At 41.3% G+C, this 26,553-nt stretch overlaps 2 protein-coding genes and 4 non-coding genes across 7 annotated transcripts; 5 read left to right on the top strand and 1 right to left on the bottom strand.

Annotated features, from left to right (window-relative positions):
• Nucleotides 1-3,305: 3,305 nt before the first annotated feature.
• dcun1d1 (DCN1, defective in cullin neddylation 1, domain containing 1 (S. cerevisiae)) lies at nt 3,306-6,999 on the bottom strand. The gene is made up of 7 exons (XM_014139381.2): nt 6,569-6,999; nt 5,418-5,631; nt 5,093-5,261; nt 4,721-4,851; nt 4,535-4,617; nt 4,268-4,364; nt 3,306-3,948 (listed from the first exon to the last, which is right to left on the bottom strand). The coding sequence occupies exons 1-7, from the start codon at nt 6,569-6,571 to the stop codon at nt 3,872-3,874; spliced, it is 774 nt and encodes a 257-aa protein (XP_013994856.1). The 5' UTR covers nt 6,572-6,999; the 3' UTR covers nt 3,306-3,871.
• A 4,113-nt stretch (nt 7,000-11,112) lies between these two features.
• Nucleotides 11,113-18,826, top strand: eif4a2 (eukaryotic translation initiation factor 4A2). Of its 2 annotated transcripts, XM_014139379.2 has the most exons (11): nt 11,113-11,391; nt 12,179-12,239; nt 12,577-12,709; nt 12,902-13,041; nt 13,444-13,612; nt 13,748-13,857; nt 16,800-16,943; nt 17,296-17,433; nt 17,534-17,623; nt 17,912-17,991; nt 18,090-18,826. In XM_014139379.2, the coding sequence occupies exons 1-11, from the start codon at nt 11,342-11,344 to the stop codon at nt 18,232-18,234; spliced, it is 1,260 nt and encodes a 419-aa protein (XP_013994854.1). In that variant the 5' UTR covers nt 11,113-11,341; the 3' UTR covers nt 18,235-18,826. The 2 variants fall into 2 exon arrangements, with proteins under 2 accessions (XP_013994854.1, XP_013994855.1); XM_014139380.2 differs by lacking the exons at nt 11,113-11,391; nt 12,179-12,239 and adding an exon at nt 12,246-12,452.
• On the top strand, nt 12,408-12,478 carry LOC123726961 (small nucleolar RNA SNORD2). The gene has a single exon (XR_006759067.1). It is a non-coding gene; the product is annotated as a small nucleolar RNA SNORD2 (small nucleolar RNA).
• LOC123726962 (small nucleolar RNA SNORD2) lies at nt 12,767-12,836 on the top strand. Its single transcript, XR_006759068.1, has one exon. It is a non-coding gene; the product is annotated as a small nucleolar RNA SNORD2 (small nucleolar RNA).
• LOC123726960 (small nucleolar RNA SNORD2) lies at nt 13,300-13,370 on the top strand. Its single transcript, XR_006759066.1, has one exon. It is a non-coding gene; the product is annotated as a small nucleolar RNA SNORD2 (small nucleolar RNA).
• Nucleotides 17,034-17,211, top strand: LOC123726959 (small nucleolar RNA SNORA81). Its single transcript, XR_006759065.1, has one exon. It is a non-coding gene; the product is annotated as a small nucleolar RNA SNORA81 (small nucleolar RNA).
• Nucleotides 18,827-26,553: the final 7,727 nt, after the last annotated feature.

The following is a 26,553-nucleotide window of genomic DNA, read 5'->3' as shown; positions in this document are numbered from 1 at the left end:
GGGGTCGTGTCTACTGTCTGAAAGGCACTCAATGAACGTAACTGACGTAAGGTTAATCCAGTCAATCGCGCACACACACTAGCTGAATATGCAGAGCTAGCGCGCAAATATGAACTATTAAGCTAGCTAGTACCTATTCCATTTATGTGGCGTCGTCAAAGATGGAATCTTTGCTATCGTCAATTTATTCCAAGATCAGCATGCAGATGATGTAAGTTAGTGCTTCAAAGTCCCTGTGATAAGGTTAGCGATAAACTGAAGTCCAAACTGAACAGAACTACACTCTCTTCTACCATTGTCTTAAATATATTTAATGGTCTCGTTGCAAAAGCTAAATTGTCGCAAGGGAACTTTTATTTATTTATTTTATTTCACCTTTATTTAACCCGGGTAGCAAAGATTATAGCAAACACCACTGAAACTGAATTGGTGCTCGCTAGCTTTGCAAATTCAGCTATTGTTGGAAGCCAGCCAATATGAAACAAACTATTAAAATTACAAAAGGTTGCAGCATATGTTGTGTAAATGGTGAACTCATACAGCTGTCAACTCTTGTCATTTTAATCCGTTTCACATTTGCTAGCTACCTTTTAGATCGAAGCCCAAATAGAATGATAGAAGATGATAGAAGCCCATCTCCTACTGTAAATAACCTACACACTGTGTGTGTGTGTAGCCAGCCAGCCAGCCAGGTAGAAAAATGGCAGAAAAATAAAAGACGGACATCAGAGTATTTTTCAGTACACCAAAACGCAAAGTAAGAACCCTAGTAGCCTAATATCTCAGACTAGTTGATAAAATGTTCATAAGAAAGAAATGAAATTCTAATGGAAATGTTTCACAATGATGTCATTAGGCAGAGCAGGCAACAGATGGCACACAGACAGCAGAGTTCGGGACAGATATGCAGGGACAGACTGGCAGAGACAGGGAGTCTCAGGTAAGTTTGTTGAGTCTTTGTTTGGCAACATTATGAAAGGTTCTCAATTTTTTGGACTTGTAAAATAGGAACATAATTGGAAAATGCCATGGATACCCCCACTCTCAACTTAAACTGGTGACTGAACTAAGATTTGTTAAAGGCAATGGTATTGCTGTTGTGATTAGTTGTGTAGTTTTGGGTACCGGTAGTTAGGAGTACGGCAAACACCTTATTTCTTTGGTTCCTCAATATACATTTACCATATTACAATGTAGGCTATGTGTTACAGCACTACTTTTGGTGTCCCCCTCAGGAATTGCTCTTGAGAAAATGTCATGTAATTGTCCCCTCCAAAGTTGATATCAGATTTTCGCCCCTGGTTGACAGTTGTGGTGCGTGGGCGAAATCACTGGGGAACCATATTACAACCTATGTGTTGTGATAATTTCTTTGTTTGATCTATAACCTGTTAATTCATATGCCTTGCAACTGTGATATATAGGCATAAAGGCCGAGACAATAAGAAGACACGGTGGCAGAATAAATTCAACCACACCTTTGTTTTTATCACAAAACCAGATAGCAACCTCTTTCCAATGAAGTCCACGAAGCATATTGAATGTACAGTAACAGACAGTTACATGACCTACAGCATTGTCAAGCAAGTTAATGTTTCTGACATTTTCCAACCACTAAACAACTATTGATTTAGAACCACAGGGAGTTACTCCAAGTTGCAAAGAAAACAGGAGCTGCCTCCACTATTCCAGCATCATCAAATCACCTCTACTTAGTCTAATACAATGACAACTAAAAGATATCAAAAACAATTTAGTCCAACGTAAGCTAAATATTATCTATGTGCGCTCCTGCAAGTAGAAAAACATGACTCACTTTACTTGTAGAGAAACGCCAATGCCATCCTCTTCTTGTTCATGTTGATGAAACGGTCTATCACTCTGTTATACAGTACAAGGATTTATTTTTTTGTTGTCCTAGGCTACCTGGCTAAAATGCTTGCTCACTAACCTAACTTCCATTCATGGGCAACGTTAGCTAGTTAACATTAGCCTTCTACATCTAGCTACATATTGAACTTCCATCCTCTCAGGCCAGGGGCACAACAATGTATGAATTAATGGTTGGATCAAAATTGCATTATAATCATTGTCCAGTAGAGAATTAAGTAAAACCACAAGTCCAAATCCCTATCTCCATCCATGGCTAATTTAGGAAAGGGACCATTTTAGCTAGCTAGCCACCAGAGGACAACATTAAAACGAGATGCAACAATTCTGTTTTATATCGATATATGCTGTAAATGGGTTTGATAGGAGTGACGTCAAATCCAAGCTGGTTTCCCATGACACTTTACTTTGGTGCGCCAGGACCATTCACAGTTGAGCTCGCTCAGTTTAGCTCAAGGCTGATTGGCACATTTATATACTTTTTTTGTCAAGGGAGGCCAGATGCTCGCTGGCTTCCCTTTACTTCAATGCTACGGGCGGCAACAATGTCATACTCGATTGGATCAGACAGCATAAGATAGATGGCCTACACGTAGAGATAGTGGGACGCTGTTTCGCTCGCTCGGATGCTTTCTCCTGTGAGATACATTCAGCCTCTTACGAATTTCAGGAAAATTATGAAACACTGAGACGAAAGATACTTTTTGGGGGGAGGCCTGGCTTCCCTTGGCATTCATGAATACACGCCACTGCTCGTTGAGAGGTCGAAGGAGAATGGCAAGAATCATGCAAGCTAACAGGTGGGCCACAAACAGGTAAATAATTGCACAGTACAACAGTGGTGTGCAGAACGGACTTGTCGGTCATTGTCACGGATGGGCTACTGCCGCAGACGACCACATCTGGTTCCACTCCTATCAGCTAAGAAAAAAAGCGGCTTCAGTGGGCACGCGAGTACCAACACTTGAGTGGAGAAACATCACCTAGTCCGACTAATTCCTGACCCTGTTGCGTCATGCTGATGGCAGAACCAGGATTTGGCGTAGAACATCGAGTCCATGGCCGCATCCTACCTGGTGTCAACGGAATATAATCACTCATTTGTAGAATGAAAATTGACAGCAAGAAGCCCACACAGATGAAATATTTGACAAACAATTTCAAACCTTTCTTAGTACACGATCACATAGCTCTCTATAATGAGTGGGAATATTTTGGAACGAAAAAAATATATAATAATAATTATATATATATATATATATATATAACCCCCCCAAATTGGAAGAATAGTACATCCTTTCAGTATATGCCAGACAAGTTCATATGAAATGCAACTTTCGGGTATAAACTTTTGCATAGACAAATGACAGACAAGTGTGCATCATCAACACACAAAGCGCCTTGGACACATTAAAGAGATACCAAATTGAAACATTTTATTACCTTATACATGTGTATTGAAAAGCATTACGCTTAAAACCAAAAAAATAATATTACAATCAATGTTTTTGTACTGGTCAGTCACACAAATTTCTCATAAAACAAAATTCATTGCAGGAATGCACACAAAGTATTAAAATTCTATTTCATATTTAAAGAATGACAGTCCCTCACGGACCCTTGTATTTAGAATACGATACAATTGTATTTGTCTTTTCGGGGTGTTGGTTTGTTTCACGCGAACCTTGACCGCGTCAACAAACACTGGGACAGGAACTGTAAGGTCCAGGATGGCGACTCCTCTCCAGGAGGCTAGAGTCGACACAAAAAAGCCCCATACTAAAGATAAAAGCCCAAACCACCACAAGACGACCGACGAGGAGACATGCCTTCTTTATAGTCTTTGTGTAAAACATCTCAGTCCTGAGGGTTGGAAAAGGCAACATAGATCTCAGCTCAGTGCAGTCCCCTGTGCTCCGTTTCACCGCCTTGGTTGTGTTTTTTGTATAAACAAACGTATGGACGTTCCGAGTTTGGGAACCTAGACTGCTGTGCTTTTGGTACCGATGTGCGGCCGCGCAAACTCCACAAAATCATCAATGAGGACTGGCCACGCTCCTTGGAGGGAAGAGACATAAATGACAGAAAAACAATGAAATGTCTCTATTAGACCCATGAGGTAGAACATTGGCTAGGCAATATTCTCACTAATGTTTCATGCTTAAAATGAAACTTGCTTTATCTTAAAAATGGAAGCACAAAAGATGCTGGGTTAAGAAAGAAAACATAACCTTTAATATCTAGTGGTTATTGGAAGAGGCAACAAGTGGGCTGGCTCCATATTGTTCTATTCACAACTGATTCCATTGTCATGCACCTGACCGGAGGCAATGGATAGCTATAGTTTAGTATTAAAAAAACAAAAAAAAACACAAACCTTCCTCGTCATAATTGGACATGTCATCAGTTATCATTGTGCTGAAGTCTAACAAGAGGTTCCAGGTGTCCTTAGGGATTGATCGTTTATGGTGCTCCTGCAGGGGAATTAGAGGAAAACATCCAAATGAGCATCAAGAGAAACAACTAATCTCCATTTATCGTCCTACAGGCTTATTGAAGCCTTCAACTGAAGCAAACCCACCATTCAATTTCCCCTCTGGGGACCAATAAAGTGTATTCAATTAAGTGAAAATAAATAACTTACCACTAAAAATGTATTCCACAGGTCCAGGAATTTGAATCTTCCAGCCAGTACTAAATTCCAATACGCAATTGCCATTTCTAAGTCTAGAAAATGCACAACAATGAGCACATGTCTGAGAGAAATCCAAGTCCAAGGAGCAGAGTAGACTATGAAAATAGATCAGGAAAGTCAAAATTGATTGCTTACCCAAACCTTTCTGGCCAGGATTCTTTGCAAAGTTAAATGTAAATTGGTAAAAGTCCTTAAATTTCCCTTGGTCCTTTAACTCTTGCTCCATTTTTGGTAGTTGGGCTTTTAGTTTCTCTATACTGTCACACCTGAGGAGAACAATATAAGCCTTAACACCAATTACAAGTTTAAGTGTTAGCCTACCTGATGTGGAGAACGAGCTTAGCCTACATTCTGTTACACAACTAAACGGCTGATAGAGGAAATTGCCATCCATCATCACTATAGTTACATGATGAAACCAGGTAACACAAAAACATGTCACTTAGAGTCAGTCAAACTGGACACAGAAATAAAGTGAAACCTATCTCTTGCAAAGCCAGTCCTCACCCTTGTTCTGCCATCCCGTCCATGAACTCCTGTCTGGAGAACTCGCACTGTGTTGCTGCCCGGAACTTCCAGGCAATGAGGAGCACACTAATACTGGCCGGGTCCAGGCCCAAATCGTCACAGAACTGCTGGATGCCATCTATACCGATCTTGTTGTCATCTTGTGGGTCTAAGTAAAGGATAAAGGGGGTGGGTTCAATTAATACTTTCGTCACTGTGAGCAACAGCATGCATGGCATACAGCAGTTTTTATTTTTACAGTCAGTAATACTGCTGTTGTTTTTACTGTCTTAAAACCTTGACAACCTTGAGTTATGACACTTACCTCTGTATCTGTTGTAGAGCTGTTCTAACTTTTTCTTGTCTAATGCTCCTTTTAGATTTGAATGGTAGAGGTCTGGATTTTGGAAAAAGTTGTCTGTGGCGACATCTAGTTTCCAGTCATTCTGTGACAGACAGGTCAATGCAGTCTTCTCATTCGATTGTGTGAAGATCATGAACTGTCGAACTTTATCCTTCTGTGAGGACTTCAGCTTGTTCTGTGTAAAGAGACATTTTCAGGACAAACAATATGGAGTATGCAGGTTAAAAGGCACAACCTGTAGCTTTCATTCTGACAATGCTTTGTCAAAACTAAAACCATTCATTTTAACACCTGCGCATTTTCCAAATGACTCCCTGAAGTATAGCTCTACTCAGGCTCAGAATTGTGAGAACTTTCAAAACTGTATAGCCTTAGGGAGAAATGCCATTCCTGGCAGCAGTCTGCAAACCTAACAATACATGCATCCATTGCACACTTCTTCTGATGGTATCTTGTCAATAATAATCTTGAATGCATGTTGTAATAGCTTGCTTATAGCCATGGAGGTCCGTTTGAAAAGTTATTTAGTTGTGTAATGACTTTCCTCTAGGTATCTACTCAACATAACGTAAAACTGCTTAGTCGACCATGCATGCGAGGTTTGGGTGCATTAAATTGTATCCATGACATACAGAGCACAACAATTAAGTTATTGTACCATTCGCACATTCTAATCCAGTATGCACTACTTAGCCAAGGCGTTTATAGGCAAAACAAACAGGCCTACTCAAAGCTATGATCCGCGACGGCGCATATATGTTCATTTTAACGACAAGCTAGCGGAGATTGGCCGGCTTCTTTAGCAAAGTTAGATTGCTAAATTGACTGTCTAGTACATGTTGTTGGCTATAGCGGTCTGACAACCTAGCTATGCTGCATTATTGACACGCTAGCTAGCCTGGTTGTTCAATGACAATGAACCGAAAACCAGCCGAGTTGCTAAAAAACTAGCCAGCTAACGTTAGCAGTGTTTAGGATGAAAAACAAAGGTAACAGATAACCGTTTACGCAAGTGTGTTTAAATTCAGTGTTCATGGTGTTAATTTGATAAACTAAGGAGGGGATAACTACAAATAGACACCAAAACGAAATAAACAGAACATATTCCTCACCATGTTTGTAATTGCCCGACTCCCGTTTTCCCACCGCTGTGAAGCAGGCAATAAAAACTAGCTAAACTCTTCCGGGTCACGGATTTTTGCAATCCTTCAGAATAATGGTGTGTTCGTAAATTCACTTTGGAATGCCTGCCTGAGATCTGGGCGTTCATATATTCAGAGCGTTTCGCTCTCGGAGCGTACACTGGACCCTCTGGCCGAGGAGTAGGGTTGATCCGAGCGTTCTGACCTCACAACGGCAGTCAAGCATCCAAGCTAAAGTTGGCTAGCTAGCTAGAAATTTACAGACACAAGTAAGAGAACTCACTCTGACAATTTTACTCGGCATAGCATACTTAACTCGCATGTAACTGCTGCTGTCAACAGTTTAATGACGTTTTGTTACACCGGTCATATTGAGCGTTCGTAACTTCATCCGTTTTTCTGCGCTCTGGCACACTCAGACGAGAGTGCTCTGAAATAGGAGTAGATAGCCAGAGCGATTTCACGAACGCACCCTAAGAAATATATATATTTTGTAGAAAGTCTCGTTCTGTTAACTTTGTAAATTAATTATTATGGGAAATGGGGACCATTGTCGATATATTTTACAATAGTTATCATACAAATCATGATTAAAAATATTTCTATAAAATGTGTGTTTTTTTTCAAGACTAAATTATCAACACATGTTTTGTGTGTGTAATCTTATCATTTATTGGACTGTACACAATTTTCTGTACGTTGTGTCGCAGTGAAATGGTGGACCATTCTACTCAGGAGTATTTCTACACTCCAAATCATTGTACACAGTGGAAACCCATCATTCAAGTCAGCTTTTGCAGTTCCGATTTTTTTCGTGGCACAAATCATTTTTTATTGACAGCATGGCCCAATGCTGAATGTTTATCATTTTAAACTAGGAAAGAGAACCTTAATCTTAGACCTTAATCTTAGACCATGTAGGTTATAGGCTACATGTGGTCCACATGTAGCCTATAACCTGTTTTTAAGAAACGTAATCATTGAATATTGTAAGAGCTTTCATTGTCTGCTCATATGCCCCCTTTATTTATCCTACGGTTCTGACTTGGTGTACAGGGAGAACACTGTAAGAATGGCCCATATTCTGAATTCTGTTGCTGTACATTTCAAAAGTGCTGAACAAATAGTTATATTGACTACATCCATCCTAACTCGCTCATTAATGTCTTAATCGAAATTACGGATTGCCTCTTATCCGCTTGTCGTCCGCCTATTGCCATAGTTTGTAAATCTCAATTGTCAGTAGAAACCACATTTGTTTAAGCAAGTCAAAACATCGATAATTTGGTGTCCATGGCCTGGAAACTCCCCAGACCTTAATCCCATTGAGAACTTGTGGTCAATCCTCAAGAGGCGGGTGGACAAACAAAAACCCACAAATTCTGACAAACACCAAGCATTGATTATGCAAGAATGGACTGCCATCAGTCAGGAGGTGGCCCAGAAGTTAATTGACAGCATGCCAGGGCGGATTGCAGAGGTCTTGAAAAAGAAGGGTCAACACTGTAAATATTGACTCTTTGCATCAACTTCATGTAATTGTCAATAAAAGCCTTTGACACTTATGAAATGCTTGTAATTATACTTCAGTATTTCATAGTAACATCTGACATAATATCTAAAGACACTGAAGCAGCAAACTTTGTGGAAATTAATATTTGTGTCATTCTCAAAACTTTTGCGACAACCGTACTTGAAAATCTATGGCAATACCTTAAAATGGTTGTCAAGCAATGATCAACAACCAATTTGACAGAGCTTGAAGAGTTTTGCAAATAATAAATGGCCAAATGTTGCACAATCCAGGTGTGGAAAGCTCTTAGAGACTTTACCCAGAAAGACTCACAGCTGTAATCGCTGCCAAAGGTGTTTCTACAAAGTATTGACTCAGGGGTGTGAAAACATATGTAAATGAGATATTTCTGTATTTCATTTTACAATACATTTCGAACATTCCAAAAATGGTGTATGTGTAGAATAAATTTAATCCATTTTGAATTCAGTCTGTAACACAACAAAATGTGGAATAAGTCAAGGGGGATGAATACTTTCTGAAGGCACTGCACATCAATCACTTTAAAAAAAAAAGGCAATTTCATAGAGTGTTACAAACTGCACTAGGCCTATATTTAATAAATTACTTTGAAGAGATGGTGATTGGGTCTAAATAGGCGTTTGTTGTTTGGTAGTCTAAATTCAGTGTACTTGTCTTTAACTGCCATTTCCCCGAAAGTCAGACTCTTCCCACACGCCAAATAATTTTTCTCAGCTCCTGAAGCACCTGCATTCACCAAATTTTGTGTCGTTATCCTTAGCGGGAATTGTTGATATGTTGTCCATTTTTTATTCTAGATAACATTTTCTTTGGAAAAATCTTTAGTGTTTTACAGATAGAAAGATGAAAAAAGTATTTATCCACAATCTGCTCCGGACAGGTCTGGTCCTGGAGTGTCTTAACATAATAAAACCAAAAATGTATTTGTGCAATAAATATGCACATATTTAATGAAATATTGCCTCATTTGCATATTTTTATACAATATTTCAGAAATATTTTAGTACAATAAAGTGTTATATTTGTGTCTACATTCAACTGGTAAAATATTAAGGAGGGTGAGGGATTATGAGGGTGTGTTGCCTGGCCTTAAATCAAATCAATCAAAATGTATTTGTCACATGCTCCGAATACAACAGGTGTAGACTTTACCGTCCTCTGTTCTCTCTCCTCCGTCCTTTCTCCTCCATGACCCAGAAACCGATAAGTGGTCGAGGAGTGTGTCAATTCATTAGTAGGTAAACAGAAGTCTCTTCCCCTCCTCGATAACCACCTTTCATGTTTATCCCAAGTGGCGCAGCGGTCTAAGGCACTGCATCTCAGTGCAAGAGGTGTCACTACAGTCCTTGGTTTGAATCCAGGCTGTATCACATCTGGCCGTGATTGGGAGTCTCATAGGGCGGTGCACAATTGCCCCAGCGTCGCCTGGGTAGGCTGTGATTGTAAATAAAAATGTGTTCTTAACTGACTTGCCTAGTTAAATGAAGGTAAAATTATAATAACATTTTAAAAAGTGCAGTTATGTCACAAGTTTTGAGGGAGTGTGCAATTGTCATGCTGACTCCTCGAATCTCCACCAGAGCTGTTACCAGAGAATTCAATGTTATTTTTATTTTTTTACCATAAGCCGCCTTCAGAGTGTTTTTAGAGGATTTGGCAGTATGTCCAGCCGGCCTCACAACCGCATATAACAGGGTTATATTGGTGATTCCCCACATTGGTTACACGCAGACCACGTGTATGGCGTTGTGTGGGAAAGTGGTTTGCTGATGTCAACATTGTGAACAGACTGCCCCATGGTGGCAGTGGGGTTATGGTATGGGCAGGCATAATCTATGGACAACAAAAACAATTTCAATGCATAGAGATACCATGATGAGATCCTGAGGCCCATTGTCTTGCCATTCATCCGCCGCCATCAACTTATGTTTCAGCATGATAATGCACAACCCCATGTCACAAGGATCTGTACACAATTTCTGGAAGCTGAAAATGTCCCAGTTCTCCCATGGCCTGCATACTCACCAGACATATCACCCTTCGAGCATCCATAGATTAGGTCCTAATTTATTTATTTAAATTAACTGATTTCCTTATATAAACTATAACTCAGTAGAATCTTTGAAATTGTTGCATTTTGCATTCATATTTTTGTTCAGTGTATATTCTAAGAACATGGCAACCATGTTCTGTGTACTTTTGATGGAACGTTGATGGAATATTCTCCTAGCCCTCAGAAGACGGTACACATGAATGTTCTTAAAACACCCCATAAAACCCATCTAGAACATTTGTTGTATATTTGGAGAACATTGCAACCATGTTCTGCTAGACATTAGGGGAATGTTCTCCTAACATTAACACCAAAACATATATATATATTTTTTTTTTAAGTTCTCAGGCTTTTGCTAACATAGATAGAATGTTCCCCTAACCAATGAAAAAAAAAAATGACACTCAAACAGGTGAACATTACAAAAACGTTCTATCTCCCTCGAATTGTGAGCTGTGTTTGCACCTGCAGGGTTTACACAAGTGAAATACTGTATTTAGCTATCAAATGCAAGACTTTGTAGTTGGGGTTTTAGTTGTGAGATTGATAATGACATACATTTCTGGGAGGGAATTCATTGATTTGAATGCTTTACATTACACAACAACAAAAACATGTATACATTTTTTTCATGGGCCTGGCCTGGGAAGGTTATAAATCTAGTTAGAAAATAATACAAAACATTCCAAATGTATGAGTGGTAAAACAGGGCGTTACTATACATCAGAAATGAGGAACAGAGGAGACTGAGGTTAGAAATTATTTCATAAAGTTGATATGTTGTCTTGGCAAAGGTGCATGCACCATTTTGAGTAAATTTCCCATAGAATTTAGCTTGCCATACATTTTGACACGATGAGAACGCCGTAGTAACCCAAACACATGCAACTTATGCTGCAATATCCTTCCGCTATAAAATATAGTCTACATATTTTGTTGTTTTCGCTTTGTAGAACGCAGCGTCACAGTATTAACACATAAAACATAAATATTCGTGTATTAAAAATATTGTCTTTGTGTGGAGAATGTCTTGTCTGTCCCGAAAAATGACCCGATTGACTCTTTACATAGCAGTGAAAATAGTCCGGCCGTATAAAATCGCTTGTCCTCCTCGCTGTAGATCTTTTCCAGTCGCATGTTGAAGTTTGAACTGATCATGTCTAGCGATTCTCCTGATTACAACAGGTAAAGCCTTGTTTCCTGGCGTCACATTAAAATGACATGCATTTTCCATTCATCTTGTAGCTAGCTATTCGTAGGAAACTAGCTAGCTAGGTGGTTTACAACGCCGGACCCCATTGGCATTAGCCTGCTAGCTAAATGTTATTTAACGTTGCTAGCCACGTTAGTGTTCTGTCAAGATGGTAGTTCACGTCCGCCTCATGTTTGACTGAAGCAAAGAATATGCAGAAAAATATAAAATTTTATTATCTAGACACAATTTTGACATTCCTACAGTCAGTAAATGTGATGTTTACCACTAAAACCAGCTAGATAACGTCAGATGGTGTCATCCACGGCCTAGTTCCAGCCTAGGTTGACCTAAGTTTCAGCCAGACTAGAGTAATCAATTTATGGCTTTGATTCCAGCTAGTTTGGCTAAATGATCTAGGTAGTTGGCTGACGTTAGCTAGTCAGCTTGCAAACATTGCCACGCACTGACTGAGTTGGTCGCAGGAATAGAAGGGGGGGGAAACTTTGTTGATCTTATTGAATTTCATAGGCTTATCAGCCCCAACGAAGATTAGTTAGCTAACATTACATAACTTTTGCCCCATCGGGATGTTGACACGTGCAAGACAAACCAATCAAGTCGACAGTATTTTACTCATCACACTTTCATGTTAAACTTGGCTGATGTGGATTTTCCTGTAATTTATTCACCAACCCTGTCCCAATAACCATATTCTGGTTAATCTGAATGTTTTGGTTGCTCCGTTTGTCTGACTCTGCCCCTTATTTTCACCTATAGCTCAAGAGATCGTGAGCATGACGCAGGGCCAGAGGGGATGGAGCCTGATGGTGTCATCGAGGTACGTTTTCAACTCACTCCTTGCTAAATCCAAACGAGTTTGGTTAAAATAAATAATGGATCTCAGATTATTGGTGTAATCTGTCCGTGACTGCATTGGTCTGAAAGTTTACCTGACTCCTTGCACATCACTTGTTAAAGGGGATTTCAGTTCCCTTCACCAAGGGTTGAGTGAAATGATGGCATTTCATCTTTCGGGACAGACCTGATAATGGTGACTACTTTTTATACTGATCACTCAACCTCAAGCATAGGCCTGCAGTTGACTCACTAATCAACTACTTTTGTCATCTTTATAATTTGAACACCGTAAACTAAATACTAATGTCATTGTGCAGAGCAACTGGAATGAGATTACAGACAACTTTGATGACATGGCCCTGAAGGAGACACTCCTTAGGGGTATTTATGCGTATGGTTTTGAGAAGCCATCGGCCATTCAACAGAGGGCAATCATTCCTTGTATCAAAGGTATGTAAATCAATGGTTTGTTTATACCAATGAATGAAAGTTAAACATCCTGTTATTCATTGAAATGATGGCATACCATCTTTTGGGACTGCAGTAGAGAACTACTTTTTAGTCTTACTGATCACTCAAGTGAATGAGGACTTAATTTGCATTCTGATCATGAAACCCTTTTGCTCTCACCCCCCCACCCAGGCTACGATGTCATTGCCCAAGCCCAGTCAGGGACTGGCAAGACTGCCACGTTTGCCATCTCTATTTTGCAGCAGCTGGACATGGAGCAGAAAGAGACCCAGGCTTTGGTACTGGCCCCCACCAGGGAGCTGGCTCAGCAGGTATGCTGTACCTGAGGTCAGGATAAACTTAAGTGTGTATCAGACCAAGGCGGCATATTAAGTCACAAACAAAAAGGTATTTATATTTTCCCCCCTTCCTTCCTTCATGCAAAATCAACAAATTGGACTAAAGGAGGTGATGGATCTCTTAGGATCGGTGTAGTCTCTGTCCATGGCTGCATTGCTCTGAAAGTTGACCTGACTCCTTGCACACCACTTGTTATGGGGGGGTTTCAGTTCCCTTCTGTAACGAGGGTTGAGTGAAATGATGGCATTTCATCTTTCGGGACAGACCTGATAATGGTGACACATTTCTATACTGATCACTCAAGAAACCCTCAAGTCAATATAATGCATTGATGCCAAGAGTAAATCACCATTAAACATTTTGACTCGTTTCAGATCCAGAAGGTGATTCTGGCTCTGGGAGACTACATGGGGGCTGCCTGCCACGCCTGCATTGGGGGCACCAATGTCCGCAACGAGATGCAGAAGCTGACGGCCGAGGCCCCCCACATAGTGGTTGGGACTCCAGGCCGGGTGTTTGACATGCTTAACAGGAGATACCTGTGTAAGTACTCATCAGTGTAAGTATCTGCCATCTGACCAACTCATTTCTCTCGTCCATTGGTATTCTTTAGAGGCCTTCCTAGCTTGTTGATCACAATACACGTGCTAAATTGCAGTTTTGTCTACTATATTATAGCTCCAAAATGCATCAAGATGTTTGTCCTGGACGAAGCTGATGAGATGCTGAGTCGCGGTTTTAAGGATCAGATCTATGAGATCTTTCAGAAACTGAGCACAAACATTCAAGTAGGTCTCTTTTCTTTATATACACACACACGGAACACATATTTATATACATACACACACGTGAAGTGTTGGTTTCATGAGCTGAAATTAAAAGATCCCAGAAAATGACCATACTAAAAGCTTATGTCTCAAATTTGGTGCACAAATTTGTTTACATCCCTGTTAGTGAGCATTTCTCCTTTGCCAAGATGATCCATCCACCTGACAGGTGCGGCATATCAAGAAGCTTATTAACAGGGATGCAAACTAGTCACCTTTCAGCGACATGTACCGTTTTGAATCCAAAATGAGTCGCCTACGTGATCTGTGTAGATCAGATGAAAAAAGGCTCAGCCAATTGTTCACGTGACTGAAGAGACAACCAACTTGCTAGCTACAGCATCAGCTGTGCGCTCTGGAAAGACAGCGGAGAGTGGAAAGGCAGTTTGCCAGTTAGAGCAGCGCGTCCCCTGAACGGTAACGAAGAGGTAGGTGAGATGCCTGACCACGGGGGTGGGAAGGTGATGAAGCTTACTTCATGAGCTGTGACCGAAAAACACTGGCGTTTGAGGTGAGCGAGCGCGTGTGGTGGAACAAGAATTGTTAGCATTGTTAAGTATCTTGCTAGCTGGATTGACTTCTCCATTAGCTAGCCAGAGAAATGTTGAGCAATTTAGGTGATCAAATAATTAACTTTATGATGTGAAAATTAGCTGGCTAATAAAGTCGGACCGCTAGCTAACATTAGTAACCTAACCAATTCGCTCTAGTATTAAGTGGTTTACGACTCCTTGCCGTTCCTGTTCCAATCTGTGAAATGTTAGTTTATCTATGAATTATTGTTTTCCCTCTACGGTATGTGGTTAATTTTCAGAATGAATTGGGTAAAAAATGAGGTGTTAGTTGTTAAACAAGTGGATTCAGGGATCAAGTGTAGCTGGGCCTGGCTTAAGCTAGATGCCACTAGAGGTGAAAGGAACACCACACACTTTCTCTCTTGTTCACTTTATCAATCCAGTGGATAAAAAGGAGTATGCCAACAAAGGGTCTCATGCTCTGCTGGCACATTGTAGAACCGATGTACACTTGGCCTGTGGAAAATGTAATAATGTGCAGTGTAGCCCAAAGATATTGCTTTTGTTGTGTTGAACTTGCCAGTAACACGTGAGGGAAGGGGGATTATTACATTTTTATTCAGTGAACGTTATTTTTGCACACATGTAGCCTTGTGCACTTGATTGACATTTTCTGTAGTTGCCACTATAATGGAGCAAAAATAGAATGCCTATTTCATTCTATTTCTGTCTCAGATGATACCGCAGGTGATGAATTTCTACTCAGTCTCAGGGAAGCTCATCTGCATGGTCGTCCTCACCAGGGTCTTGACCTGACTGCAGTTTGGCGTCGTAACCGACTTCAGTGGGAAAATGCTCACCTGCGATGGCCACTGGCACACTGGAGAGGTGTGTTCTTCACAGATGAGTGTTTCAACAGTACCGAGCACACTGTATGCTGTCGTGTGGGCAAGTTGTTTGCTGAAGTTAACGTTGTGAAGCGTGGCCCATGGTGGTGGGGTTATGGTATGGGCAGGAATAAGCTGTGAGCACATTAGCATTTGATCAATGGCAATTTGAATGCAGAGACGGTGATATGATCCTGAGGCCCATTGTCGTGCCATTTAATCCGCTGCCATAACCTCATGTTTCAGCATAATGCACGGCCCTATGCCGGATGGATCTGTACACAATTCCTGGAAGCTGAACATTTCCCAGGACCATGGCCTGCATACTCACCAGACATGTCACCCATCGATAATATTAGGGATGCTCTGGATCGACGTTATTCAGCAACTTCCCACAGCCATTTAAGAGGAGTGGAAAACATTCCACAACAATCAACAGCCTGATCAACTCTATGCGAAGATGTGTTGCGCTGTATGAGGCAAATGGCAGTAATCTATGAATTTCACGATTGGGCAGGGGCGCAGCCATAGGCCCACCCACTTATTAGCCTTGCCCTGCCTCTTAGTAGCCAGGCTCAGTCAATCAGAATTAGTTTTTCCCCACAAGGGTGTTTATTACAGACAGATACTCAGTTTCATCAGCTGTCCAGGTGGCTGGTCTCAGACGATCCCGCAGGTGACTTAAGCTGGATGTGGAGGACCTAGGCTGGCGCGGTTACACATGGCCTGCGGTTGTGAGGCCGGTTGGCTGTACTGCCAAATTCTCAAACTGTTCGAGGTGGCTTATGGTAGATGCATTAAAATCTCAAACAGCTCTGGTGAACATTCCTGCAGTTTGCATGCCAGTTGCACTCTCCCTCAACTTGAGACATCTGTAGTATTGTGTCCACTGCACATTTTATTGTCCCCAGCACAAGGTGCATCTGTGTAATGATCATGCTGTTTAATCAGCTTCTTGAAATGCTACACGTGGATGGATTATCTTGGCAAAGAAGAAATTCTCACAAAAATCCTAACCAAAAATTATAATTAATTAAATGTATATATATATATAATAATTTTTGGTTAGGATTTTTTTCTGGGGTCTTATTTCAGCTCATGAAACATGGGACCAACACTTTACATGTTGCATTTTTGTACAGTAACTCAGTAAAATGTTGTGCAAGTATACACAACTATTTAGCATTCTTTGCTGAAGAGCATAGGAGCTGAACCTGTGACCTTGTATTCACAAGGCAATCATATGGGGTTGTTTTCCCTAGTCACCCCACTTCCACATAAAGTAACTGGTTAGCTTGGTTTATGCAATAAAGCTAGCAAAGTATTGCGTGGAAGGAGAGCACTTCGCGCTGTGCTGGAAATGCGTCGTGGTCTAACCTCGTTCTTAATATTCGTTAACTTCTCTCTCCTGGCCCAGTGCAACAATGAATCAGCAACTTTGGATGACATGTGCATTTCTCCAGTTCACAGGGCAACAAGTGTTTCTCCGGTATCTCCACAGGTGGTCCTCCTCTCTGCTACCATGCCTGCGGATGTCCTGGAGGTGACCAAGAAGTTCATGCGAGAGCCCATTCGCATCCTGGTGAAGAAGGAGGAGCTTACCCTGGAGGGTATCAAGCAGTTCTACATCAATGTAGAGCGCGAGGTGGGTTGTGTTCACCAACGCCATGGCTCCACATTTATTCAGTTGCAAATATTGAGTTCCTGTAGTCCAACCAAGTGTGTATAGTGTTTCCCTTTTTTTTTTAAAGCACCCTGCTAAAATTGTGGGGGTGTAGCCTCTGGGCTTGACCCTTGCAGGCATGCGAGTATGGGTACACCAAGCAAGAAAAGTGAAGGCGGTGTCGCAAATGAGACTAGGGTGGACCGCTTACTGTCCGGTGTCTTATGTTTCAAGATTCTGTGCTACAATCTAATGTTCCATTTAGAAATAATTTGTCATAAGGCTAGCCAGGCCTGCTCAGTAAAATAAGTTGTACCCTTCCTGTTTCTTCCAGGAGTGGAAGTTGGACACGCTGTGCGACCTGTACGAGACTCTGACAATCACTCAGGCAGTCATCTTCCTCAACACCAGGAGGAAGGTTGACTGGCTGACAGAAAAGATGCACGCGAGGGACTTTACTGTCTCTGCTCTTGTAAGACCACCAGAAAACATTGCTAATGGAATGGACAGTTGTATTATAAAGTTCAGGTTGAATGAACATGTTTTAAAATTATACTTTTTTTTTTTTTTAGCATGGAGACATGGATCAGAAGGAAAGGGATGTGATCATGAGGGAGTTCAGGTCTGGCTCCAGCAGAGTGCTCATCACTACTGACTTACTGGTGAGGCTAGAATATCACTGATCTGTCATTAGTGATGATTTAACATGGGTACATGTTGCGTTATCCCCAAATGCAACCCCAAGGGTTTTTCTCTGCGACGGGCCCTTTTATGGCTTAGCACTAATACCTTTTGGGAGATGAAAGGTCTGTTCTCCACCACGGGTTTCTCTCGCTGTAGGAATCTGTTACTTAATGTCAGACTACATTTAAAATCAAATGTGCTTTTGACATTCATGTCGGTGCCTCAACTTTGCTTCCTTTTAACTAGTGTTTGTGTTGATATTCCAGGCTCGAGGAATTGATGTGCAGCAGGTTTCCCTTGTCATAAACTATGACCTTCCTACAAACCGAGAGAATTATATTCACCGGTATGTAGTCTGAAATAGACGCCTTGTGGTATGAGTCTTTAATGTAATGGCAAAAGTTTGCTCTTGGACCTGACATTTGTTTCCCCTCATTTCTACAGAATTGGTCGCGGTGGCCGTTTTGGCAGAAAAGGCGTGGCTATTAACTTTGTGACCGAAGAGGACAAGCGTATCCTTCGGGATATCGAGACGTTTTACAATACGACTGTTGACGAGATGCCTTTGAACGTGGCTGACCTGATTTGAACCGGTGGTTTGAGGATTTATTTGTAGCGCGGTGCTAGCGGTCGTACACTTGCATTGTGCTTACATTATTGTTCGAGGTAAACTTCTCTCAATGCTATGCCTGAATCAGACTTCGGATATTTGTAGGATAAGGCGACGTCGATGGTCTCTCGTGGACAGTTGTAGATTCTAACCTTTTTAGAGATTGTTGGTCAGAGCTCCAAAAGCCTTGGCGACAGGTACCATTATGGTTCTCATCGGTTTATTTCAGTGTTCAACTAAGGTTTGTGTAGTAGATGTGCTTCACCGTTTAGTGATCTTCTTGTGGACAAAACGGTATAAGTGCTGTATTAAGTCTGATAATTATGTTACGCTAACATATGTTCTGTGTAATTGCAATTCTGTACTTTTTGTTATAGATTTAACCCTCTATTTTATGCAATGTGTTAAAGTGTACTATATTTTATCACTTTGTCCAAGTCCTTGGTTTTACCATATTTTGCTCACATGCAGTTTACCTCTTAGTTTTCCAGAACTCAACGTTTTGAGCGTGTAGCTATTTTCCCTGAAACTATGAATGTATTAATAAAACCAAACTTGCTGTACTAAATTATACAATGCGTTGTCATTTGTTTAATGTTTAAATAGTTGAATTGCCTTCTCAAACCTCTCCCTGGGGACCTCGGGCAGTTTCATGCGTTTATCTATACCAGAGCTAGCTACCTGATTTTTAGCTTATCAATTAATATCCAGCCCTTGTTTAGATATAATCAGGTGTGCTACAATCAGGGAGGGAGGCTTGAGTCTTGTCAGTTTTCCCCTAGCAAACAGCTGATTTTAAAGTGGCGCAGATGGCTTTTGCATAATTCCTGTTCCTATACATCCCAGGAATAACTTTGTTTTTGGTGCATTTTCTGACACGCGAGCACTTACGATCATTTTCACATTCTCATAAATACATTTTTGGGTATGACAAAGCATTTGTCAAAATTCCAAGGTAATACAGAGTGGGAAAGCGGCCATGTTGGCGGTAGTTAGGCTAGTGGTTAGAGCATTAGGCCAGTAACCTGAAGATTGCGAGATTGAATCCCTGAGCTGACAAGGTAAAAAAAATCTGTCATTCTGCCCCTGAACAAGGTAGTTAACCCACTGTTCCTAGGACGTCACTGTAAATAAGAATTTGTCCTTAGCTGTCTTGTGTAGTTAATATAAAAATAAATGTATCTGGACAATTGACTAGTAAATTGAAAGATCTGTCCAGCACCGGGGTCTATGCAGACCTGTGCACCATAGTCTGATTGGCTATGTGTGTTCCGACACTAGGCGTATATGCAAATAAGCCATTTGCTTTGAACTGGACTGATTTGCAGTAGTGAGTTTATAATTACAACGCATTCGCCATAAGATACACCTGCATGGATTTCCGCAAATATGTAAAATCCGCTTACATTTGGGTACTTCACAATCCTATTGATCAAACAACCATGAAAAGTTAGGCTCTCAGTTGCCTATGCACATCAATATCTACTAATGCTAGCCAAAGCGAGATGAGCTAAAACCTAATGAGAACCTTGGATAAACCTACAACTTTTTCAGCTAGTTGGCCGTCAAAATTGCACTGGCTAACTATGTGGAATAGTAGCCTGCTCATCGTTCTGCAGCATGTATGCTAATCCCAACCCACGTTTTGACAACTGAATAGGAACTTGCCTATCTGACCATTTTAGCGATGCCATATAAATTCGACAACTAAGAGATGAGCAACAGTGTTTGCGGTATGGATTGTGTGTGGTGACTAACAGTTCAAGTTCAGCGACGCGATTCACATATTGAACAGAATTAGCCGACCAGCCTAATGAAACAAGCATGGAGCAGGTCTCGAACCCTCAACCTTTTGGCTCGAAGTCCAGTGCGCTATCGACTGTGCCCCAAAAGCATGCTCGTGCGGTAGAGTCGATATCCGCGCTTATAAACCCAGGGTCGTTACATGCTGACTACACCGCTCGCGCACGAATACATCTTGAAATCTATATTATTCAATTATTGCACCCCCACTGCTCGCGCGTGCCAACGAGCGTCTGCGTTGCCAAAATAGAAGTCAGTTCTATTTCTGATGCAGATTGCGCTGCAAGTCCTGCCTCTCCCATCTCATTGGTTTATAGAAGCAGGTACCCACGTGCCATCTCCTCATTGGTTATACACACGTGGGTGACTGAAGACAAACGAGGTCAGTGGCTGTAATGCACTTAATTTATGAAAGTTGCCGATCGCAATATAAAGTCGAGAAGAAAAAGCCTGGAAGGATGAGAGATGATTAGAAATGATTCGGTTGACCGGTTTATGTGTGGATTAATTGGTGGAGTAGAGGACCTTGTGCATTTCAGGTAAAAAAAACAACTCTGTTTATATCCTTGGCAACGCAGACGCTCGTTGACTGCGGGTGCAATTATTGAATAACATAGATTTCTACATTTATTTTGCAGCGCACGCGACGTGAGCAGTGTAGTCAGGGTATTATAGGAACTCGCTTCACCGGCCAAGCACACGCACTGTCGTGGATGCAAGGTCCGATCACTTCTGACACCAATGCAATGAAACAAGCAGGGCGCAGGTCTCGAACCCTCGACCTTCTAGGCCGAAGTCCAGTGCGCTATCGACTGTGCCCCAAAAGCATGCTTGTGCGGCAGAGTCTATATCCGTGCTTATAAACCCAGGGTCGTTGCAATAGGATGTTTTATATAGCATTTTAACATAAAACAAAATATACATATTTGTCCAGCCGTTGATGCTTACAGATGTGCATAATATACCGCGACCATAAACAAAAAAGTACAGTATTCACTCCAAATACTAACAAAAACGGGACACACCAAAGCAGCGCAATTGAAGTTGAATTCACCAATGCGAGTTCATCAGGCTGTAATTTAATAAAGTAAATGACTAAACTTTTGACTCATTTAGACTCGCTTGTGTGTCCTAATCGGACCGCGGGCCTTGTTTGACACGTGCGCTAGCCTATTAGACACGTTAGGACTGACTTGTGATCATTGCCCTTGCTAGTTTGATTGTATTGACATTCCCAACCTTATTTACAGTCGTCCGTTTTTGTTCCAAATATTGAGTCATTGAAACTGAAACTGCATCCGGAATGGGTGGCGGCAGAAAACAATGTACCAGGCCGTCTGTGATTTACAACCTGTTAGCAATATTTTTTGTACTACCAAGTAATGTATTTTTGAATTATATTAATAATGCATTGAATTCCTATCTATTCAGCAAACAATGCCTTACTGTACGTTGTGGAATTTTGAGGAAAATAAAACCTATTTTTAAAACCTCAGCTATAAAGTTGGTTTTGAAGTATAAACTGGAAATTTGATATTTGTGACTGATATTATGTTGTCTGTTTGTTTCATATCTGCAAAGTAGTTCAAACGCTGTCAGTTCCGCTTGAAATTAATTGCATTATAAACTGAAAATCAGGGTTAGCTGATTATTGGAGGCAGGTGTATTACCTGGGGCAAAAGGGACACCAATCAGACCGTTGAGGACTGGAGTTGCCCATCTCTGTGTTATAGCAATGTGGTGCCAGACGGCACAGCCGACTACATCGCACGCAACTATTGGTTAATGCATGCAATGTCTGAGCAGAGGAACACTACAATGGTTTAGTTCCCTCAAATAACTCTGGACCTCGAAGCCAGTTCCGCTGTGTTTTTCATTGTTCCCCTCTGAACAGGGACTAATTTAGACATGGGACACCAGGTGGGTGCAATTAATTCAGGTAGAACAGAACACCAGCAGGCTCTGGACCTCGTATTGTAAGCGTTAAAGACCCCTGGTGTAGTTGATACGCGATCTTGTCCAATGAGAACATGACTTCTTAGGATGTTTTCACACTTGGTCCCTTTCAGACAGTTTTTGTGAACGGTTCGCTTACATTTTTGTGCAGTGTGAACACGCCAAATGAACTCAAGACTCCTCAAAAGAGCCCCTGAAGCAAACCGAACTGAGACCATCACAAGAGGTGGTCTGAGTTTGGTTCTCTTAAATATTGGGGTCTGGTTCCCTTTTTTAGGGCAACGTGAACACTAAGCTCCCCAGGTTTGCTTGTCATGATTCCCGCACCACACACTAGACTACTGCAACACCGTTTCCCCTGACATAACCCCTCACATTGGTGCCACAAAAGAAAGAAGATGATGTGAAGGTTGTGCTGTTTTTTTGGATATTGATTAGCGATTGTCAAGGACGCACAGAAGGTTTTTAGTTCAGATTATTTGTTTGCAATGTGTGATTTATAAGCTAAGAGAGCTTCTGAAGCTGTTTATTAATTGTGGGGTTTGAATAGTGTGAGAAGACAACATATTTGGTGACATAACATAGGATACGAAATCTATTCTCCCTCTTAAAGGCGCAGTAGCCAACCTTGGGTGTACAATATAATTACGGCATTATTTATTCTGTAGTTATTCTATTGCTATTTATTCTGTTAGCAATAAAATGTACATGTTAATAGTATCTTCTGATTACAATTCATGTCTCATATTTGAATTTAAACGCAATCTATTAGCTTCCAAAGTGTAAGTAGGTGTATCTAGCTGTCCGATAACACATTCTGATTGAATGTCTAGTCTTGCACTTTGTAAAAACTCAGAGGCATGTTGGAAAAAGATCTTGATTCCTTTCTAAAGGATTCGGTCCACAAAATAGGTGAAGTGAACTGGCAAAAGAGTTGACTCATTCAAAGGCAAGGGCAGTGTGAATACAAAGAGCGCTGAGTTATTTTGTTTCTTTTTGACCCCATTTTAAAGAGGACTCTACACCCTTAGTTAAAAAAAATGTCATGTCACGTCAGAACAGCATCTTCTGCTGTGCCATACAGGACTGAGGCCTTTCTCAGTAGCTCAATATTGCCACCTAGTGGATCAAAGCCAGCATATATTGTGGAGAACCTATGGTGTGTCCTATTACACCAATCAAGGACAAACAGTAGATGTCGATGCTCACTGAGTATTAGGATATTGTTGCAGAAGGCTGCTAGTGGAGTTGCCAGCTAATGATTTCCAAAATTGTCTCTTAGTGAACAAATGGTTTCTCTTATGATTTGACTAAGTGACTAGTAGTCAATGGATAACTATTGAGTACTTGCACACTTAGAGGTGCCATACTTTAGTAGCATTACATATGGGAGCATAGACACATCTGTATGTAACAACACAGAAACGGCCTACATGGACTGTTTACTCAGAGATTATGGATATACTCGGACTGGTCTCAAGTCTGGGACATACTCGAATTCAGGACACTCAAGTTAGTATGATATGTTACATTTGATATGGTTATATAAGACAGAAGGTTAATTAAGGCAAAAACATTTGGAGGGTGGTTGATCGGGCGTATAACGTAAACATCTAGCAATCCAAAAGTTGCATGTTAGAATGTCATCACTGACAATTTGTGCTATTTGGCAACTTTGAAAATACTTCACATGTTAGCTAACCCTCACCCTAATCCTTTTAGCTGACCTTTAACCTAAATCCTAACCTTAAGCCCTAGCCTAGCTAATGTTAGCCAGCTAGCCACGCCACCAGTTAGCCACGCCTAGCCACAACAAATTGGAATTTGTAACATACACGTCTTGCAAATTAGTAACTTAATGTACGAATTGCAATTCGTAACATATCATACAAAATAGATGATGGACATCGACAAACTAACACATACAGTGAGGGAAAAAAGTATTTGATCCCCTGCTGATTTTGTACGTTTGCCCACTGACAAAGAAATGATCAGTCTATCATTTGAATGGTAGGTTTATTTGAACAGTGAGAGAAAAAAATAATTTAAAAAATCCAGAAAAACGCATGTCAAAAATTTTATAAAATGATTTGCATTTTAATGAGGGAAATAAGTATTTGACCCCTCTGCAAAACATGACTTAGTACTTGGTGGCAAAACCCTTGTTGGCAATCACAGAGGTCAGACGTTTCTTGTAGTTGGCCACCAGGTTTGCACACATCTCAGGAGGGATTTTGTCCCACTCCTCTTTGCAGATCTTCTCCAAGTCATTAAGGTTTTGAGGCTGACGTTTGGCAACTCGAACCTTCAGCTCCCTCCACATATTTTCTATGGGATTAAGGTCTGGAGACTGGCTAGGCCACTCCAGGACCTTAATGTGCTTCTTCTTGAGCCACTCCTTTGTTGCCTTGGCCGTGTGTTTTGGGTCATTGTCATGCTGGAATACCCATCCACGACCCATTTTCAATTCCCTGGCTAAGGGAAGGAGGTTCTCACCCAAGATTTGACGGTTCATGGCCCCGTCCATCGTCCCTTTGATGCGGTGAAGTTGTCCTGTCCCCTTAGCAGAAAAACACCCCCAAAGCATGTTTCCACCTCCATGTTTGATGGTGGGGATGGTGTTCTTGGGGTCATAGGCAGCATTCCTCCTCCTCCAAACACGTCGAGTTGAGTTGATGCCATAGAGCTCCATTTTGGTCTCATCTGACCACAACACTTTCACCCAGTTGTCCTCTGAATCATTCAGATGTTCATTGGCAAACTTCAGACGGGCATGTATATGTGCTTTCTTGAGCGGGGGACCTTGCGGGCGCTGCAGGATTTCAGTCCTTTACGGCATAGTGTGTTACCAATTGTTTTCTTGGTGACTATGGTCCCAGCTGCCTTGAGATCATTGACAAGATCCTCCCGTGTAGTTCTGGGCTGATTCCTCACCGTTCTCATGATCATTGCGACTCCACGAGGTGAGATCTTGCATGGAGCCCCAGGCCGAGGGAGATTGACAGTTCTTTTGTGTTTCTTCCATTTGCGAATAATCGCACCAACTGTTGTCACCTTCTCACCAAGCTGCTTGGCGATGGTCTTGTAGCCCATTCCAGCCTTGTGTAGGTCTACAATCTTGTCCCTGACATCCTTGGAGAGCTCTTTGGTCTTGGCCATGGTGGAGAGTTTGGAATCTGATTGATTGATTGCTTCTGTGGACAGGTGTCTTTTATACAGGTAACAAACTGAGATTAGGAGCACTCCCTTTAAGAGTGTGCTCCTAATCTCAGCTCGTTACCTGTATAAAAGACACCAGGGAGCCAGAAATCTTTCTGATTGAGAGGGGGTCAAATACTTATTTCCCTCATTAAAATGCAAATCAGTTTATTTTTGTTGTTGTTATTCTGTCTCTCACTGTTCAAATAAACCTACCATTAAAATTATAGACTGATCATTTCTTTGTCAGTGAGCAAACGTACAAAATCAGCAGGGGATCAAATACTTTTTCCCTCACTGTATCATACGAATCAATTATCCAAATCTCTCTGCATGTGTATAGGTCTGAGGCAGGCAGGCAGGTTAGTTATAATTATAGTCTGCCTCAGGAGTACTGAGCAGCTCAGTGAATGCGTAATTGGCTATGATATGTGCATTTATTTTTAGCACATCAACTCTGTTCTTTGACTCCCACGTTCACAGAAGTCAATGCAATTATACTGGCAGGGACGCTTTGGGAGGGAGGAGAGAAGAAAAATCTATTAACTCATATTGGATATTTAGATGACTTCAGAGTGTCTGATCCTGCTTGGTCTGGTTTTCCTGCAGAGAAGCCAGTCTTCCAAAGGACTGGAGCACTAGAGAGAAACATGGAAATAGAAGTTGATTATTGTAAAGCTACAATCTTGAAGCGATAACCAACTAAAAGGAATATGTTTGGGTAGTTTTGTCATTCTGAACAGGACGTTACAATAGCAACCCAAGGGCAAAATGAAAGTTTAAGCTAAATGTGCAGTATAGTGGCTATGAATCGTTGGAGGTAGGTTGTTGGACCCTGTTTTGGACTCCTCTTTTAACCATTTGAGTGAATTATTCTCTGTGGCGTTGCCTTGGAAACAGGCCTCCTGTTTGGAGAGCGGCTAATCTCAAAGATATCCCTACGCACCTCTTTCAGCATGAGTCGTGGGCCATCAGGCATAGAAAACACACAAATAGGAAAATGCGAGGGATATACACTATATACAAAAGTATGTGGACACCCCTTCAAATTAGTGGATTTGGCTATTTCAGCCGCACCCATTTCTGACAGGTGTATAAAATCAAGCACACGGCCAATCAATCTTTTTAGACAAACATTGCCAGGAGAATGGCCCGTACTGAAGAGCTCAGGGACTTTCAACGTGCCACCTTTCCAACAAGTCAGTTTCTCAAATTTCTGCCCTGCTAGAATGGCCCTGGCAACTGTAAGTGCTGTTATTGTGAAGTGAAAACATCTAGGAGCAACAACGGCTCAGCCCCGAAGTGGTAGGTCACACAAGCTCACAGAACCGGACTGCCAAG

The sequence above is a fragment of the Salmo salar genome, chromosome ssa14 (assembly GCF_905237065.1).
Source record: "Salmo salar chromosome ssa14, Ssal_v3.1, whole genome shotgun sequence".
Classification (NCBI taxonomy): Eukaryota; Metazoa; Chordata; class Actinopteri; order Salmoniformes; family Salmonidae; genus Salmo; species Salmo salar.
Note: the sequence above shows the minus strand (reverse complement) of the source record. Positions and strands in the feature narration are given on the sequence as shown.

Bases quoted from the DNA above. Each gene is read 5' to 3' on its own strand.
- dcun1d1 (XM_014139381.2), bottom strand. The intron at 4,618-4,720 runs GTAAGCAATCAA...TGCATTTTCTAG, and splicing joins TCCTGGCCAGAAAGGTTTGG to ACTTAGAAATGGCAATTGCG. The intron at 3,949-4,267 runs GTTTGTGTTTTT...CTTCCCTCCAAG, and splicing joins GTCCAATTATGACGAGGAAG to GAGCGTGGCCAGTCCTCATT.
- eif4a2 (XM_014139379.2), top strand. From the start codon at position 11,342: ATGTTGAAGTTTGAACTGATCATGTCTAGCGATTCTCCTGATTACAAC. The intron at 12,710-12,901 runs GTATGTAAATCA...CCCCCCACCCAG, and splicing joins AATCATTCCTTGTATCAAAG to GCTACGATGTCATTGCCCAA. The intron at 17,992-18,089 runs GTATGTAGTCTG...TCATTTCTACAG, and splicing joins CGAGAGAATTATATTCACCG to AATTGGTCGCGGTGGCCGTT.